Here is a 13,007-nt window from a genome sequence, read left to right on the forward strand (position 1 = left end):
TCTACTTTTAAAAAGTGTTTCAGGTAATTATGATGCAAAATATCCCATTTTTAGAAATATGGATTTGATAAAGCCTGAATTGCAAATCAAGAGTTATGAAAGGAATTCTGAGAGCATACCCTAAGCTTTTGAAGTTCATAGCAAGTAAACAACATACTTTCCCTGTAACATTTCTTCATGGGTTCATCAGAGGTAAATAATTGGAAACAGCCCAAGGACCCAGCAATAAGTAAGTTTCTAATACTTCCCTTTTTTCAACATAATTTCATTTTTTTAGCTCTCATTAAGAACCAAATTTGGCCTATTTTAACTATCTCAGTTCTGTGATAAGAGGTTCATTGCTGGTTCACTACTTCAAGTTTCATTGCTAAAGATTTCAAATTTATAACCACTGATAAACTCTCAGCTCCAACCCTTGACAGCTAGGGATGAGTTTGCCACCAGGAAGTGAGCAGCACTGACCAGTCTTTGGTACCAGTTTAAGACTCTGGGATCTATTTTATACTTTTTTCCATCCTGTTTTTAAATTATGTGAGGGCAAATGTGTTTTCCATATAAAACCCAATCAACCACGCCACAATTTCACTTTAGATGCCTATTTCCAATGGGCTCCTGTCCGATAATACATTCTAAGAAGTTGTGTTTGGACTAAGTACATTAAGTCCCACTGAAGGGGATGTAATGTACTCACATGCAGGCTGATGATAACAAATAAGGTACAATGCTTTTGTCGGTGGTAGTGAAACATAAAGAAAAATAAGGGAAATTTTTCAAAAATACCTGACAGGCAAAGTCAAGAGGGAAACACTGAGGACTTACACTTGGAGCACTGTTCGGGGGTCTCCAACTTCACCCCCATCACCAATTGTCAAAGTATCATAGCCGATCTCAAGGTCAAATTCTTCGAAGTTTATCTGGATAACCTAGCAATACACAGAAACAAACATCTCAAATATGTAGCATTATGAAATAAAAACAAAAATAAAGCAATAGGAGCAAAATATTTAAAATGCACCTCAGACATTTCATACTATGGCAGCAGGTCATGTCAGACTATTGCTAAAGTTCAATCCTTATGATTCTCCAACAATTTTCATTTGGCACATTGTTCTTTCTGTAATAATTTTCAATGAAATGGCATGGCTTCTGTTTATAGAATACTCGTACAGGAAGTATTTGAAGAATGATGAATGCAAATCTACTTAGAGAAGGTTTTATAAAAAGCACATGTAGGTGGAGAGTGGTTTTCCATACATTTGCAGATATTTTTATAAAGCTAACTCAATGAAACACAGAGCATGCTTAAATAGTATAGCTTAAAATATGTTACGGCTAAATTTGAATCTAGATCATCATATTTAAAAGTATCGGGGGCAGAGTCCAAGATAGCAGCATATGAAGATCCTGAACTCACCTCCTCACACAAGCACACCAAATTCACAACTGAATACGGATCATTTCCCTCTGAAAATAACCTGGACTCTAGATGAACTTCTGTTCTCCACAACAAAAGATAAAAGGACCACATCGGACCGAAGGAGAGGCAGAGACACTTTCCCAAAGAACCCACCCTGACATGGCAGCATACAATAGGGAGGGATCGCACCACACAGGCATCTCTCCCCGAGGAGCCAGGGTTTGGTGTCCAACATCTGGCACCCCAACCCCTGGGAGCTGCACCAGATGAGGCAACCCCCAAAACATTTGGCTTAGAAAACAAAGCTCAGTACTTTGGAAGACACATTAATCCATGATAAATAATTATTATTATTTTAAAAAATATATTTTATTGATTTTTTACAGAGAGGAAGGGAGAGGGACAGAGAGTTAGAAACATCAATGAGAGAGAAACATCGATCAGCTGCCTCCTGCACATCTCCTACTGGGGATGTGCCTGCAACCCAGTTACATGCCCCTGACCGGAATCGAACCTGGGACCCTTCAGTCCGCAGGCCGGCCGACGCTCTATCCACTGAGCCAAACCGGTTTCGGCAATAATTATTATTTTTTACTAAAGCATACTCATACATCCATATCATTTATGCTCCTATGCAAATGCCATATTTAACTAAATTGTAATTCTTAAGTTAGAAACCTAATATAATGACACATATGTAATAACTTAATCAATAAAGAAATTTTTTAAAAAATTAAAAATAATGTAGTTAAGAATCAATACTGTAAGAAATTACATAAACACTATCCTATATTCAATAAGTCCTTAAGCAAAAATTAATTTATAGTAAAGTATAACTCATCACCACATAAAGAAAATGAATGCTTTAGGTTACCAATATTACTAGAAAATAAATTAAAAAGGCATACCTTTAATAATTATTATAACTATTTATAACTGTGGTATCATAAAAAGGAATTCTAGAAACAGATGTCATAACCTGGCTTTTCAAAGCTATATAACAACAAATTGTGATTATGACTCTTTAAAAAAGTATTTTATATTTGCATTGACTAAAGAAATTGTTCAGTCAAGTTTAATACAGAAGATACAAAAAAACCCTTGAATTATACATTTTACATGACTGCAATTTAAAAATGTTTCCCAGTTTACCCTGAGCTAAATATAAATACTCTCATTTAATAACTGCCTGTCAATAGAGATTTAGGTTGTTTCTACTTTTTGCTATTATAAGCAACACGGTTATGAGCAATATTAAACATTTTCTGCTTCAAAAATACAAGTATATCTCTAAGTTATATACTTAGGAGTGGGATGTCCAAATAATAAAGGAAAAATTCAATTTTATAACACTGTGCCATGATTTTCCAAAATTATTTTACTAATTTAAATGCTCACAACATGTATACATTATATTTCATTATTTCTACCAATTTAGAGTATGTAAAAATGATATTTGTGTGGCATTTTCTTCATTAATTATTATGTTGCAAGTATTTTCATGTATATGTCATTTACACTACCTTTTCTGTGACATGACTATTTGTATTTTGGCTAATTTTCACTTGGACAGCTTGTTTGCTTGCTATTGATTTCAAGAATCCTTTATGTCAGTGATTCCCCACAGTTTTCCATTATAGCACACATAAGGAAAGAATAGAAACAATGAGGTGGAGCTGATGAGGCTGCTTACAATGGAAGTTTTTTGCCCCAGATATTGAGAGCTAAGATCAATATTTTAGTTCTACCTGTAACTCATTCATAATGCATCATTCATAATACATCATTGAGCCTGCCTCACCTGTTGAGAAGATCAGCTTTACTGGTGTATATTCTAGATACTAATACATTACATGTTATGTGTGTTGCGATATGTTCTTTAAGTGTATAATCTGATTTTTCACTTTCTGTGTTAAATATTTTAGTCTAGAAGAAATAATGTTAATGAAGTTAGACTTATTAAGCTATAAGTAGCACTTTTGCATTGGCTTATGAGCCAAGGTGATAAAGATATTTCCTGCAAAACTTTAATCTTTGGGAAATGACTTTCATAGAAAGGATAAAGTAGGTATGTGTAGTGAGCAGGATTATGACTGTCCAAGATCCCGCCCCCCCACCCCAAACCATGTAGATGGCCTGTATAATTACTTCCCCTTTGAATGCAGGCAAAACCTATTACTATGATGGAGAATGAATCCCATAATTGGTTACATTATATGGATAACATAAGGGATGTTATAGATTTACAGATGTAATTAAGGTTTTTATTCAGTTGACTTCAAGTTAATCAAAGGGGATTATCCTGGGTGGGCTTGACCCAGTTCAGGGAAGTTCTTTAAAGAAGGTCTAATAGTGAGAGACAAAATAAATCAAAAGAGATTCTTTCCTATTTTCCTTTGAAGAACACATTGTTGCTGGGAAGAGGTCCAGGTAGCAGGCATAGTGGGTGGCCTTTATAAACTGAGAACCTCAATCGTAAACCCCAGTAACTAAATTCTTCCAATAATCAGTGAGCTTGGTATCACAGTCTCAAATGAGATTGCAGCCCTGGGCAACACCCTGATTTTATTCTGGTGAGACCTTAATAAGAGGATTTAGCTAACATGTGCCTAAAGTCCTTTCCCATGGAAACTGTAAGATAACAAATTTATTTAGTTTCATGCTGCTAATTTTGGATAATTTGTTATGCAACAACAGAAAGCAAGCCCAGCATCGCTTTCAATTTTTCTTTAACTGCAATATGAACAAGAAATTGTCTCTGTAGTTTAATTGAATAAATAGTCCTCCTTTCCCTAGTGATCTGCATGTCAAACTCGGACATACATAAAGATTCTATAAAGAGGGTGTTGGTTTTGGGGCTCTAGATTCTATTCTCTTGATCAGTTTATCTAGCCCTGAACCAACATAAATTGGCTTAACTCTTTTTTTTATACATATGCTGAAATCTTTTCTTGCTGTTGTTTCAATGATATATATCTTTATATTTTCAACTGTTGGTATGTAGAAATGAAATTTATTTTTGCTAAATGACTTCATATTTAGGCAATTTGATAAGCCTTCCCTATTATTTAAAAATCTTTGTAAAGTATCTTAATTTTTCTACATAACAAGCATGTCTTCTGTAAATAACATTTTAAATCTTGCTTTTAAGCTTCTTAAAAAATTTCTTTTATCTTAATGCCTTGGATCTCTTATATAATTTTACTAGAATAGGTGATAGTTAACTTCATTAAAACTGTATTTTATTTTAAAAGGTGTATATGTAATGGTTCACCATTAAGAATATTTTTAAGGTAGATAATACTTTATAAACATGAGGAAGTTTGCTTCTCTGGTTTTCCTTGCTTATTTACTCTTAAAATTTATTGGTATCATAAAATAAGTTGACAAATATACATGTTCTTTTATCTTATGAAAGACTTTCCAATACTTTGAAAATAGCCAGACAAAAAGACAAGTATTATATGATTCCCCATATATAAAATATCAAAATAGGTAAATTTGTAGAGTTAGAAAATACAAGTGGAGATAGAAGTTAAATTTATAGAGATAGAAGTTGCCAGGGTAATTGGTGGTTATTGCTCAATGGTAATAGGTTTTTAGCTTGATGTAGTGAAAACTATTGACAACAGACATGGGTGATAGTTGCACAACATAGTAAATGTACTTAATGCCAATGAATTGTACACTTAAAATGGTTGAAATTGTAAGTTTTCTTTTAAATATTTACCAAAAGAAAAGTAGTAAATAAAAATAGAGGACACACATTTATATATTAGAAATAGAAACAAGGCAGAAATGCAGGCCCAGCACAGACTAAAAGAAAGTGAATGACTATATGACAGTGAATTTGAAAACTTTGTCAGCATTGACTGTTTCTAGGAAAAAAACAACAACAATAACTTGACTCAATAAACAACTAAATAACTAACTAAATAAATAAATAAAATAAGAGGCCTAAACTATGAAATAAACAAGCAGTAAAATGTCAACTACTGCTCCCCAAAAAGAGGCTCAGATGTTTTTACAGGATAGTTTTACTTAGCTTCCAAAAATAGGAGTGGGATTTCTGGGTCATGTATTAATCCGATGTTTAACTGTTTGAGACACTGCCAAACCATTTTCCAGAAGTGCTGCAACGTTTTAAATCCCACTAGGAATGCGTGAGGCTTCAAATGTCTCCACATCAACACCACTTACTTTCTGTTTGTTTTTGTTTGTGTTTTACTACAGCCATCCTAGCAGGTGTGAAGTGGCATCTCTCCTGCTGCTTTTAAGATCCTGATTGTCTTTACCTTTCAACAATCTGACAAGATTGTGTCTAGGTATATATATCTCTTTAGAATATCTTGCTTGAATTTAAGCTTTGAGAATCCTGAAGGCCTAAATTGGGTATAATTTCATTCATTGTCTGCTAACTAGATCCAAGGTTTACTAGCATGCTAGTGTAAATTTAACACCCTTTGTGGGTTTTTAGATAAATGTTAAAGCTTCAAGTTTAGCTTCTTTACTTATTGATCTAAGGAGAGGAGGCCCTAATCTTAGAATTCCATAGACTAATTGCTGTTTGCTCCAAGGAAAACCGAGCTTTATACTGATTTATTCTTTCATTTCAGCTCACTGTTCTTTTCATTATATGTGTACATATTCTTGTTAACTAGCAATGCTCTGAAGAAAAATATGATGTGTGTTTTCTCAGTGGGTAGACCTCTCAGAATACTTCGTCTGTCATCCTATTAAAAGAAGAAATGCCATGATCCACTTTACTCCAAACATTTCAAAATAGATCCATGAGTGCATTTCATTTAAAATTAAGGAACATCTCCTTTAAAATGGCTTAAAAAGCCTAATAGGCTAGTAGATACAAAATATGTGTCTAATAAACGACTCATTGATTGAATTGCTAATTTTATGCGAATCTTTTGATAGTCATTCTTGTGTAATCATGTCCTAAAGAATTTGGACATCCATTTAATGGTAGACTTGACTTTGCCTGAATTGTAACTGAGACTCATGCATGTATATATGCCACAGTGAGAACTCTATCCATTTTAAAGTGATGGGTTAATTACTAAATAATCCATATATTTTCTGGTAAGCACTTAACCACTGAGCTGTCACTAAAATTTGAGACAGTTGTAATTATTGAACAGTTTCAATGACACCCAATCACTGAGAAGCTAGAATAGTCTGATTTGTAGAAAACATTCATTATAATTTAATTCACTGAGGCTTAATTTAAACATTGCTTCTAAAATAGTAGTTTAAAAGTAAAATCTACATATTAAAAAAGAAACAAAAACGATCTTTCCCTCAAATGGTCACATTAATATAAATAAAGCATGCTAATAAAACTCAAAAATAGTACATTAGATACTCCCAATAGAGAAAATATTATTTAATAGAATGTATAAAGGTAATTTGGAAAATTTAAAAAAAGAAAAAAACAACACACTATACTTTTGTCTGTGCAAGAATAGAAAATGTAACATCAGGAGTGTGATGTGAAATTTTCTACAGATTCTACTGTAATATGGAGTTGACCAAATAGCCATTTTCCATGCCTTTATCTTGGCATAATGTGGAAATAAAGTAGAAAGATTTTAAAAAATCAATAAATCATCATCAATATAATATGCATGCTTTCTTTACATGTTTAGTTGGCATTAGGGCTGAAATATTTAGTAGGAAAACAGGAATAATATCATGTTTATTAGTAAAGAAAGAAATGTCATATATTTTGCCTTATTTGCTTTATTATTAATCACTCGTGAGTAGAAAAAGAAAGCTGCATTTAGCTCAGAGTACTGCCAAAAAACTCGTAATAATAAAATGTAGAAATTACTTATAACTGTCTTGATTTTTAAAAGCAATTACTTCCATTTGTAGGGGGGTAATTCCAAATGGCTTATATAGTGCTGCTTATTGAGGGTTATTTAAAACTTTGAAGCTACTAAGGCAGTCAGTTAAGAATAATCTCATGCATTTTAACATGGGCTTTACAGAAGTTTGAAATCTGAAAATAGCATTAAACATTACATGCGTAATAGTTTCATTTCCGATAAGTTTCAATACATGGATTTTTTAGGGTATTTTGATAAAACTGGTGTAAAACTTATGTCTCATAATTTTCAATCTCTGCATTATTCACAGAGCCATGATTTCTACATCATTATATTTTATGAAGTCATGTGAAATTCATGCTTAATTTTAAGCTGCATATCTGTTACCCAGTAAAATTTAAACTTGACAAATATTTATAATGTGTAAGATACTAGGCTCGTTATTCTACATGCATTGCTTTGTTTTAACCCTAAAACTATATGTAGTGCATATTTGTACATTCGTTTGGCCGCTTAGCACCTAAATATCCTCCTTGAATTTGAGGAAATAGGAGCCTATTTCCCAATGAGCAGAGTATAGGCATTTGACCTATGGATCAGGAACTATGGATTCTGGTAGAGGGTGGCAAAAGCAACAGAAACATCTAATTTTAGATGCAATCGTGTTTATAATACTAAAGTCTTAGAGCAGCATTGTCCAATGGAAAAAAAAAATCTTCTCAGAATCCATGTCACACTGTATCAGAGTAAGGTCCTAGAGAGATGGAGTTCTGCTACTTGCCAGGCTCATCAAGGAACTCATTCCACTTCCAGAGAAGGTAGTCTCTCCACCAATCTTGTCCAGCAGGGTATTGCTCTATGAATTTCAATACTCTCTTCTTCTGAATGGGAGTGTTTAAGACAGTTACCACCTTTGTTTTCTATCATTATATTCGGGATGTGATGATACCCTGTTTTTTTTTTACCATAGGTCTCTGGATAATGGGAAACCACATTGGAAATAATGGAGATGCCAGTACAACACTTGGACATACTAAGCTCATTGCATGAAGTGACAGGCTGACATTTTGGGTTTTCTCCACTGACATAGGTGAAGACTGTTTCGTGTAGGCTTTTTTTTTTTTACAAAGTGAATGCAGAGGAAGAGGTATCTATATGGAAATCTGGTAATCAAAAGGGAGCACTGTGGCAGAAATAATCAACTGCCTTCCCACAGCCCTCTCCTTTGTTCACCCCGACCTTTTTCTCTTAGGAGAACACTGGTTTTGTTCAACTATGTATCTTACTCTACATATCCACATGATTTATGGATTGCTGACCCCATTCTGAGTTCTATGGAATGGTCCTAATCAGCCTGTGCCCATCTTAGCAGTCTCATTTCAATTTGTCATGGGTAAGATTACATATTAGTATGTGACCTACTTCTGATCAGGGAAAAGTGAGAAGAAATCTACTGGAAGGCTTTTGGAAAGGATTCTTGGTGCTCAAATTAAATGCTAAGTGTAAAAAAAGTCAGACAGAAAAGAACAAGAATAGTATGATTTACTCATATATGGGATAGAAAACAAGAAGTAACAAATAAAAAAGCAAAACAAATAAAAGGAAAACTCAGATACAAACAACAGAATCATGGTTACCAGGAGGGGAAGAGTCAGGGGAGGATAAAGAAGGTGAACTATGTCAAATACATGGTGATGAAAGAGACATAGCTTTGGGTGGTAAGCTTACAATAAGAATACACAGATGTCGTATGATAAAGGTGTATGCTTAAAATTTATATAATGATATTAACCAGTGTTACCACAATAATTTAATTAAATAATGAAGTAAGAAGAAAACCAAAGAATCAGTCTGCTTTGGAAGTGACTGAATGTATTGACTGACACTATTACAGCCATTGTGTAACATGGTTTGAGGACAAAGCCAGGGCATGAAGATGCTCAGAGCCAATATTAGATGTTTTTACTGTGTACCTGAGGACTGCATACCTCTGGACAGCATGTTGTGCCAAAAAATGCATTTCCTTATTACTTAAACCATTTGATTTATGGTTTCCTATACTTAAAACTGAAAACTTTCTAGTGGATAAATAGGCTTAATCTATTCTCTTTTTAAAGAAATACCTTGTCCAAATAATTTGCCCAGATTTATTTGGCAAACAATGATGGTGCTAAAATCTATTTCAGATTTGTCTGATGACACACTCTGTGTGCTTAAACATCACACTATTCTGTGCTTGTATAGTAAAGTCTGCAATTTAGGAAATCCTCTCTGTCTGCCAAATACTGCATAACAATTTCTAACTATGCTCTTTGATGTTGGGCATATGCCCTATGTGTTAAATACCTAGTAGTGTTGGCAAGGGAAGATAATTTCTGATATCTAGTGTCAAATCCTTGGGGGAAATACAGGAAGGATGGGTTGGAATAAGCTATTTTATCTTCTATGGTAAAGTCTATTTGTTTTTGTTGTTTGTCTTCTTCAAAACAAATCTGAAAGCAAATGAAATTTCTCAGTATGTCTTTAGCACCTGACGCTGGTATTAGGCATTTGTACCAATATATTTAGTAGAGAATTAAAATAAACCCTTCATGATGTTCAACTAAACAAATTAATGATAGCTTAACTTCAATACCATGCTATGCTTTTTAGTGAGACAGAATGATAGAATCAAGTGCACAAGCAAAGCCTAGGGTATTAAGGCCCATCGCTGCCATATAATGTTATATTATTTGGAGAGAGTCTCTGATAGCTATAAAAAGTTCATACTTTTTTCATATTGAAGCAAGTATCTAATTAAAGTTTATAAAACAACATATATGTACTTGATATACAGTAGATCCTCAATAAGTGGCAGTTATTATTAGCTATGATAACTAATTCAGCACAAAATAGATGCTCATATCTCTTCACAGTAAATCTTGAGGATAAAGTTCTTTTTCTTTCTTTCTTTCTTTCTTTCTTTCTTTCTTTCTTTCTTTCTTTCTTTTCTTTCTTTTTTTTTTTTGGCAATGCCTCTATGATTCAAAGAGAAGAGATTTCCCCCAAACTCTATGCTGCTAGAAAATTCTCTTTTCTGGAAGTAGTGTTCTCCATTATGTTCACTTTAGAACATTAATAATTCACTCCAACATTAACAAGTATTTTTGTTGCCAGATGAGGAAATCCAGAATGCAAAATATATGCTTAAATACAAAAATATACACAGTTTAATTAAGTTTCAGCTATGCAATGCCATGTCACACAATCAATTTAACATCCAATTAAAGCACTTCCTTTTTCACATACTTTCCAGAGACCTTGACAATCACAATACAAGGGGGAGACACGAGGTAAACAAGACCCATGCAGCGCTCTGTATTAAATGCTTCTGGACAAGGACACACAGAATTACAGGGAAGCAGAGATGAGAGCCCCTAATCCAACTGGAGAGGAAAGAAGAAAGATTTCCCCCAGGATAAAACTCCCAGGCAGTGCAATGGAAGGTGAAGATGGGAACTGGGAAAGAACACTGTAGGGGAATGGACAAAACATGGCACAGTGGGAAGGAATATTCTTTTTGTTTCTGCAATAGAAACTGTGAGAGAAGAAGTGATGAGAAGGAAAACTAAAGATGGAGGCAGGAAACAAATGGTGTTAAGAACTTTGTAAATGAAGAGCTGCAAGCAGTGAGTTTTGGGCAAAGGGTTGACTGGGTTGCATTTGCTTTTCGCTTGCTTACTTTGGCAGCAGGAACCATCTGAATTTGAAGGGGAGCAGGGCAAGGTTAGGGTCAAGAACTTAAACTGGCTTTGGAAGTGGGCGTGAAGAAGAGTGGACTCCCTCATGATTCTTTACCCCAAATAAAAATAATTGTAATCATTTTTACCTTTTTTTCCTTCTTCATACATATAAAAACACTATTCAAAAGCCCACTACAAAAACGATGGCTCTCAGGACTATTTTACCAAATTTTATTGAGTGTAAAGTCTAATTCAGACAGAGCAGAAGATGAAGTACATTTGTTTTAAACGTCACATTTCAGAACAACCCTAGAATGTGCCTGTTTCTGTAATAGATATTGTATGTGGTATGTATTTCATATGCTTATGGAAAATTAGTGTTTAATAATTGTTTGATTAGTAAGCATCTCAATTTGCATATTTTCATAAAAAGAAATTTACAAAGCTAAATTTACGTGAAATAGGTAAATACTGTAAGATATAAAAAGCTTTCATATGACACATGCAAATCAACATTTACTCATTTGAAAGTAATTCTGTCTCTTTAAAATAAAGACTACGTCTCAGGTTCTAGAAGAATTATACATTGTAACAGAATACATGGATACTTTATTACAGAAGACATATTCCAGGACTGAACTAGACCATATAAAATGAGAAGTGCCAGCCTAGGCAGTTCTCTAGGTTCGTCCACGATGCTGCCAGCATCAGGTTAATAGTTTCAGTTCTTACAAGGGCTCATATATTAGAGGCAGGGGAGGACGGGAGCCTGGAGACTCAGAAAGATATTGATAGGATGATGAAAGCTTTCAGCTTTGTTTTATTTTTCTTATGCCTTTTGTGTCACTACACGGCCTTCCCCTTCAGGGGACTGCTGGAATGTAACAGCGACAGATTAAATATGGCATTACAAATGTTTCACTGAAGGGAAGAAGCTACAAAAGTAAAAATAAAAATTGCATCAAATCTATAACATAACTGTACAAAACTGTAGGATCTTTTCTGTCATTTAGTCATGCTTAGCTACTGGCGGACATAATTTAAATTTCATTATACATATAATTTATCAACTTGAATTTAAAATTTTTGAAGAAAATGCTTTTGGATAATGTCATTGGTTTTAGGAGGATATTCATTACAAATTTTTATATGTTCAGTTGTACATATCCAAATATTTTGGAAACAAATAAAAATGAAGTTATTAAAATGAGTTTGATAAGAAAGGCCTTTGGCTGTTTTATTTTCCTCTTTAGTAATGGGTCAGCCTAATCCATATCTATTTGTTTCTCCATTTATACATCTATATCTATTTTTATACAAAGAATCTTTAACTTGAAACTTTCTTAAAAAATGAGATTCATTCAAAATGATTAAGCACAATACTATGGTAGTGAGAATCACCTACAATACACTTTCACATGTAATGAATCATGAAGCGGATTCTAATTCCCACCCTCATCAACCTGGCTAGCACCCTTCACCCTGCCCTGGGGTCCCCTGAGGCCCCACCCCACCCACCTTTCAGGTCCAGCCAACCGCTTCCAGGGGCTTTTCCATCCAAATGGCCTGTCTCCTCTGCACAGGTTATGAACTTCCCTAAAACCTCTCAAAGGCTCACAACCCCCAAATCAAGCAGTGGCTGGCCTCCTCATGCCCTGTACCGCTTGCTAAGGGGCCCCCTTAACATTTCTAGCTGCACCTATTGATGATGGGCAGCTGGAGCAGAAAACAATGCCCCAGAATGGTGACTGCAGCTCTCGGCAACTCCAAGGCTGTCATTAAGATAACCTTCGAATCTATAATAAAGTATCTCAGTTCCTTTTACAGGCTCTTAGCAGAAGACCATTCTGACTTCTTAGAAGCATCTGTTCATGGCTCTGATGACTAATTTCAGCAGGGATTCGCCACGAGGATATTCCGAGTTCTGAAATGTGTGAGAGCCTGTGTGATCTGCACAGTAGAAAGTGAAGCATCAATGCTGTTGGAGGCATTAGGTCTCAGAACACTCTCGGAGAATGCTGCCGC

At 34.5% G+C, this 13,007-nt stretch overlaps 1 protein-coding gene across 2 annotated transcripts in view; it reads right to left on the reverse strand.

The window, feature by feature from the left end:
* CSMD3 (CUB and Sushi multiple domains 3) overlaps nt 1-13,007 on the reverse strand; it is an 879,736-nt gene that overhangs the window by 434,872 nt on the left and 431,857 nt on the right. For both annotated transcript variants that reach the window (XM_081111575.1, XM_081111574.1), the window contains one exon: nt 820-923. In XM_081111575.1, the coding sequence (XP_080967701.1) occupies nt 820-923 (104 nt within the window). The remainder of the gene's footprint in view (nt 1-819; nt 924-13,007) is intronic.

This window comes from Myotis nattereri, assembly GCF_964212035.1.
Source record: "Myotis nattereri genome assembly, chromosome: 17".
NCBI classification, from domain to species: domain Eukaryota; kingdom Metazoa; phylum Chordata; class Mammalia; order Chiroptera; family Vespertilionidae; genus Myotis; species Myotis nattereri.